General features: G+C 59.4%; 1 protein-coding gene across 1 annotated transcript in view; it reads left to right on the forward strand.

Annotated features, from left to right (window-relative positions):
- The window catches only part of TIE1 (tyrosine kinase with immunoglobulin like and EGF like domains 1), a gene marked incomplete at its 5' end in the record, with an annotated part of 7937 nt that overhangs the window by 1023 nt on the left and 315 nt on the right, over positions 1-6599 (forward strand). Inside the window, 15 exons of the mRNA XM_029086525.1 lie at positions 340-485; positions 674-818; positions 1075-1233; positions 1427-1564; positions 1658-1948; positions 3012-3302; positions 4019-4332; positions 4434-4644; positions 4800-4910; positions 5014-5204; positions 5320-5433; positions 5598-5668; positions 5921-5961; positions 6086-6182; positions 6442-6541. Of these exons, the coding sequence (XP_028942358.1) occupies positions 340-485; positions 674-818; positions 1075-1233; positions 1427-1564; positions 1658-1948; positions 3012-3302; positions 4019-4332; positions 4434-4644; positions 4800-4910; positions 5014-5204; positions 5320-5433; positions 5598-5668; positions 5921-5961; positions 6086-6182; positions 6442-6541 (2420 nt within the window). The remainder of the gene's footprint in view (positions 1-339; positions 486-673; positions 819-1074; positions 1234-1426; positions 1565-1657; positions 1949-3011; positions 3303-4018; positions 4333-4433; positions 4645-4799; positions 4911-5013; positions 5205-5319; positions 5434-5597; positions 5669-5920; positions 5962-6085; positions 6183-6441; positions 6542-6599) is intronic.

Consider the following 6599-nt stretch of genomic DNA (forward strand, 5'->3'; position numbering starts at 1 on the left):
TACCCTTGGGTGGGATCTGGCTCTGGCTCCTTCATCACCAGTGACTGTGGGGACAGTGGGCTACCAGTCTCACCAGCTGGCTCCACAGTCTCCCTTGCCTGCAGAAGCAGCCCCCAGCCCTATAGAAACCAGGGCGCTGCAAGGTGAGCATCTAGTCTATTCCCCCAGGATTGGCTGTGCTGAAAGTCTTGCCAATCCCAGCACATGGGTAGGGATCAGGGCTGGACCGCAGCACTCAGCACCAGGGTTCAGCTGCAGCTGGGACTGGGGAAAGGTGCCAGCATCTCTTGCACCTGGGGAGGAGCAGGGCCAGCCCTAATGCCAGTTTCTCTGTGTCAGACCGGTTCCCCCAGATCATCCAATTGGCCTCAGAGCTGGAGTTCAACCTGGGCTCAGAGCCCATCATCAGCTGTGTGGCCACCGGCAACCCACTGCCTGCCAGCGACAGCGTGGAGCTGCGCAAGGCTGACGGCACCGTGCTCAAGGTACCACCGCTTGCCTGGCACCTGCTCCCCACCTCCCCGTGCCCTCACCCCACTGCCGTCCCTGCACATCAGCCCCCACCCGCACTGCTAGCTCCCCCAAAGGCACCCGTTTCCCTGCCAGTCTGCTGGGCAGCTCCAGGCCAGCACAGAGAGCTGGGGGGGGCTGATGGTGCCCTGTGTGCCCGCAGCTCATCAAGGCCATCATCGAGCCCGGGCAGATCACCTGCGAGTTTCAGGTGCGGCACCTGACGAAGGCAGACACAGGGCTCTGGGAGTGCCGAGTCTCCACAACTGGGGGCCAGGACAGCCGGAAAGTCAAGGTCAATATCCGAGGTGAGGAAAGGGTGGTGGCACAAGGGGGACAAGCTGGGGCTGCTGGGGGAGGGCGATGGCATGTTGTGGCAATGCCAAACCCCCCACCACTGGATTAGGTGGCACCCATCATGTGCTGCAGTGCCATCACAGGTTTGGGTGATGATAAAAGACTTCCTTGACAAACCTAAAAGGAGCCAAGAGGTGGTGAATGTCCACAAAGTCTGCTCCTTGTTGCTCCCAGTCCTACTAGTGTTGTTCCCTCCTTCCCCTCCAGTGCCTCCAGCACCCCTGAGCCCCCCCCGGCTGCTGGCCAAGCAGAGCCGCCAGCTCGTGGTGTCACCTGTGGATTGCTTCTCTGGTGACGGACCCATTGTCTCCATCAAGCTGCTCTACAAGCCCAAAGATGACACCTCAGCGTGGTCATCCATTGTGGGTACGTGTTTGCCAGGGGAGGGAGGACACAGGTAGGACCCACGCAGGAGGGGACGGCTACCCCAGCCAGTGGGGGACTGGGGTGGGAAGAGGTCTCCATCCTGAAACCCCTGCAGTGTTGCCCATAAGGATGCCGGTGGCGAGGCAGAGTGTGGGTCATGGGTGTGGCTTTGACATGTTCTTTTGGCCAACAGTCGACAACAACGAGAACATCACCCTCATGAACCTCCGTCCGGTGACCGCCTATGTCGTCAAGGTGCAGCTGAGCCGGCCAGGGGATGGTGGGGAGGGCAGCAAAGGGCCCGAGGCCATAATGGTGACTGAGTGCCTTGGTGAGCCCCCATCTCCCTCACCCACACCCTGACCCTAACACTGACCCTACCCCTAACATTGTGCATGAGGTTTGGCTACCTTTTTGTTCGCAGAGCCCACAGTCAAGCCTGTGATCGAAGGTTGGTCCATAGAGGAGAAAAACACACTTCATGTCAACTGGAAATTGCCAAGTAACCACGAGCCGGCACATGGGTTCATCGTCCACCTTTTCGACTCTGCAAGGCGGCTGGTCTGTGAGAAAAACATCACGTCCATCTCTGTGCTCTCCGCCCGCATTGGGGACCTGGAGTTCAACAAGGAGTACGGGCTGGAGGTGCTGGTCTACCACTGCACCAGCCTGGGGCCCCCCTCCGACCTCTACAAGGTCATGATCAACAGCAAAGGTGGGTCTGGCAGTGCACAGGGAATTACAATGATAAATCAGTTATAAATGTACCAGTAACCATCCCCAGGTCCAGCTGCTTCTGGATGCCATCTCTGATAGCACATGAACAGCTGCTTGGGGGAAAATGGGTCCTCCTTTCCCCACTAGATCCTGCAGCCTCCAGCACCAAGCAGCTGAGAAACATCCGAAGTTGCACATGACATTCAGGCCATAACAAGTGATGCTCACAAACAGATCTGTCCTCCACGCCCTTGTACAAGCCCTGATGGACCTGTCTATACTTGTGGCCTTTACAACACCCTGTAGCAACAAGTTCCTCAATATAATTATGCATAGTGTGAAAAAATCCTTTCCCTTTGGTTCAGTTTAACCTCACTAGCTGGTAATTTTGCTGGGCAGTCTCTAGGGCTTGGGGAGACCTGCAGCCCTTCCTGGGGGCACACACACACATGCAAACCCCACGTGGGTGGGAGACGGTGGGGAAGTGGAGCATCAGCCTGACCAATGTTTCTGGCAACCAAGGTGGAAGGGATGCACGAGGCTTTCAGTGAGGCTCAGGGCTGGCCACTATGCATTGGGAGGGCTGGTGAGCATCAGGCTTGGAGGGTGTGAGTTTCTTCACTTGCTGCTTCTAAGAGCTTTGTGTGATTTGGGGATTTGGATTTAGGGCTGTGGGCAGGATGGAGAAAGCTCAGGGGAGATGGTGGGAATGATAAAATACTCAAAATCTGCTGTGTGTGAGGGAAGGTTGAAGAAAGAAAATATCCTAAGAGCTAATCAATACAGAGACGTCTAGTTTGACGGTCCCCGAGGCTGGGAATTTTTGTGGGTGCAGTCCTGCCCTGTTGTTGTACCAGAGAGCCACTCCCAGCTCCAGGGCCCATGTCCACCTCCTCCTGCCTCCACCTAAGCACAGGCCAGGAGTCCCTGAAGGTCCCTCAAACCTGGCATGGCTTTGGTTGCCATTGCCATCCATGGGGTCCGGTCCTCAAGTTAGCGCTCAGTCCTTGCAGTGCCAAGAGCCCCATCCTGGAGCTGATGTTCTCCTCTCCTTGTCCCAGGACCCTCCTCGCCACGGTCACTCTCAGCAGAGTCCGTGTCTGACACGGCCGTCAGGCTCTCCTGGCAGGTCCCTGAGTACCCCAACGGGGGCATCACCAAGTACATCGTGGAGCTGCAGCAGCTGGGGGGCACCAGCGAGCCTCAGTGGATGGACACCGACAGCGGCGCCGAGACCACCAAGATCATTGGGGGCCTCAACGCCAGCACCAGCTACCAGTTTCGCGTTCGGGCCAACTCCCATGTCCCAGGGGAGTGGAGCCAGCCTGTGAAAGCCAAGACCTTGGGGGACGGTGAGTGGGGTGTCCCAGCAGGCAGGAGGCTCACGGCTCTGCTGGAGCTTGGGCTCAGCATCTGGGTCAGCAAAGAGTGACCGGAGCAGCTCTGAAGCAGCAGCCCAAAACCAAAACCCTTCTGAGCATCTGCAGAAATCCTGCTTCTCCTAGTTCTGATGGGGCATGGGTGGCATGGCAACAGTACGGCACCCCCAGAGTGTTTCTGCCTTGGCCAGAGGGTGACATGGTGCATGAGGAGCTAGAGGAGCAGGGCAGAGCTGACACAAGAGGAGCTGGTGGCTGGACCCAGAGCTGGTTGGAGGTCCAGAAACTGGCAGGTTTAGGGGCAGGGTCTTGGCAGTGACACCTTCACCCCTGTGCTACCCGTGGCCCTGGCAGCTCAGGATGCATCTGTGGTGTCTTCCTGGGGCCCTGAGGTGCTGGGAGGGGGCTGCAGTCTCAGTGCTTGGCCACCTGTGCAGCCTGGGCAGGGCTCAGCCCTGTACCAGGACCCTACATCCCTTCTTTTGGCAGGAGCGCTGAGCGTGCCCCCCAGCCTGGGCAGCCAGAGCACTGAGCAGGCGGGAATAGACCAGCAGCTGCTCTTGGCCATCGTTGGCTCCGTGTCTGTCACCTGCCTCACCGAGGGGGCTGCAGTCTCAGTGCTTGGCCACCTGTGCAGCCTGGGCAGGGCTCAGCCCTGTACCAGGACCCTACATCCCTTCTTTTGGCAGGAGCGCTGAGCGTGCCCCCCAGCCTGGGCAGCCAGAGCACTGAGCAGGCGGGAATAGACCAGCAGCTGCTCTTGGCCATCGTTGGCTCCGTGTCTGTCACCTGCCTCACCATCCTCTTTGCCCTCCTGGCGCTTTTCCTCATCAAGAAGAATTTTTTCCACCGGCGCCGCACCTTTACATACCAGTCTGGCTCGGTGAGTGCCGCCTGCCCCACCAGGACCATGTCCCCAGCTCCCCACGTCCCGGCCCGATCCAGGTCACGCTCCGTAGCCTCCAGTCCAGATGCAGCCAGACCTCACTTCCACGCAGAGAGGGTGCGGAGCCCACCCTTGCCCATGACGCCTGCCCTGCTGGGACGGCCACACGGGCAGAGAGGTGCCCAGTGCCTCTAACCTCACCCGCTCCCATCTGCCAGGGGGAAGAGACCATCCTGCAGTTCAACTCGGGGACCCTGACCCTGACACGCCGGCCGAAGCCGCAGCCTGAGCCTCTCAGCTACCCCATCCTGGAGTGGGAAGACATCAAGTTTGAGGACATGATCGGGGAGGGCAACTTTGGGCAGGTCATCAGGGCCATGATCAAAAAGGATGGCCTGAAAATGAACGCGGCCATCAAGATGCTGAAAGGTGAGAGGTGCAAGGAGGTGGGTGGGGTGGGGTGGGGGACGCAGCTGCATCCTGGGCCATGCTTAGGGCTGAGGAGGGGCAGGAGCCACCAGCAGAGGAGGAAAGGAAGGGCCGTTGTTGTAGGACTGAGGCATCCACCCTTTCTTTGCTTTCAGAGTTTGCTTCGGAGAACGACCACCGGGACTTTGCTGGGGAGCTGGAGGTGCTGTGCAAACTGGGCCATCACCCTAACATCATCAACTTGCTGGGTGCCTGTGAGAACAAGGGTGAGGGCTGTCCTCTTCTCCCCAGCCCCACAGCACCTGCCTGGCTGTGTATTCCTCTTTGCTGAGGAGAGCCCCACAAGCCCTAGCTCCTTCTGCCCCCCAGGCTACCTGTACATCGCCATTGAGTACGCTCCCTACGGAAACCTCCTTGACTTCCTCCGCAAAAGCCGAGTCCTGGAGACAGATCCAGCCTTTGCTAAGGAACACGGCACTGCTTCCACCCTCACCTCTCAGCAGCTCCTCCAGTTTGCTTCAGATGTGGCCAAGGGGATGCAGTACCTGAGTGAGAAGCAGGTACGTCCCCTGAGCATCCTTCCCCTGGAGCCTGAGGACTCCCCATCGGGGCATGAGATCGCTGGGGCCACCAGGAGGGAGCACGTGGCTCCTGCTGACTGCTGGCCCCATTCAGTTCATTCACAGAGACCTGGCAGCCAGAAACATCCTGGTGGGAGAAAACCTGGCCTCCAAGATTGCTGACTTTGGCCTTTCCAGAGGGGAGGAGGTCTACGTGAAGAAGACAATGGTGAGGCAGGAGTGAAGCACCTCCATGGGGCTTGTACCAGTGTGGTGGGCAGGACCCCTGTCATCAGTGGGAATGACCTACCATGCTGGGACTGCCTGGGTCATGACCATCCTCCATCCGTGGGGCATCCCCCCTCCCCTGACAGTCACCCTCTGTTTTCCCAGGGCCGCTTGCCAGTTCGCTGGATGGCCATCGAGTCCCTGAACTACAGTGTGTACACCACCAAGAGCGACGTGTAAGTCCTGCACGCAGGGGCACTGGGGATGGGACATGGCCATGGCTGCCTCCATCCCTCTCCAGGGTGGTCAGTGCAGCGATGCTTTTGCTCTGGGTGCTGCAAGAGTGGGAGGAGATGCTCATGCATCTCCCTGGGAGCTGCTGGCTCACCCCAAGCTGTGGCTGGCTGCTCCACCAAGGGCTTCCCCCTGTGCCCATAAGTGGGGCACAGCTGGGGGTTCCATCACAGCCTCGGCTCCTGCCCTTTCAGGTGGTCATTTGGCGTCCTGCTCTGGGAGATTGTCAGCTTGGGTAAGGCTCTTCTGTGTCCCTTTTGCCTCCACTCGGGTCCCTGCAGGTCTGGTCCTCCTGCAGCTCCTGAGGGGACACTTGGGGACCATCCCCACCACAGCCAGCTGTGTGTCTCTGGCCGCAGGGGGGACGCCGTACTGCGGGATGACATGTGCCGAGCTCTACGAGAAGCTGCCCCAGGGCTACCGCATGGAGAAGCCACGCAACTGTGATGACGAGGTGTAAGTGGGCAGAAAGCCACAGCTGATGATGGCACCCACATCCCCCAACCCTATTATCCCACAGGGCTTCCACCAGCTTGTGGTAGCTTCTGCCTGGTTCCGCTCTACACCATGTCTGGGGGGTGAGCTGGTGTCCCACAACCCAAACACCCTTCCCAAGCTTTCATTTCCTGCCTGTTTCCCCTCATCTCCCACAACCAGCTTTTCTGTACCCTTTCCCCCTGTGCATGCTGAGCTACTGCCAGCTCTCTGCCCCCAGGTACGAGCTGATGCGGCAGTGCTGGCGCGACCGCCCCTACGAGCGCCCGCCCTTTGCCCAGATCTCCATGCAGCTCATCCGCATGCTGGAGGCCAGGAAGGTGAGTGGCAGTGGTGGCAGGGGTTGGGGCAGGGGACCCACGGGGGCCCAGCCCAGGG

The sequence above is a fragment of the Antrostomus carolinensis genome, unplaced genomic scaffold, assembly GCF_000700745.2.
Source record: "Antrostomus carolinensis isolate BGI_N321 unplaced genomic scaffold, ASM70074v2 scaffold26808, whole genome shotgun sequence".
In the NCBI taxonomy this organism is placed as follows: domain Eukaryota; kingdom Metazoa; phylum Chordata; class Aves; order Caprimulgiformes; family Caprimulgidae; genus Antrostomus; species Antrostomus carolinensis.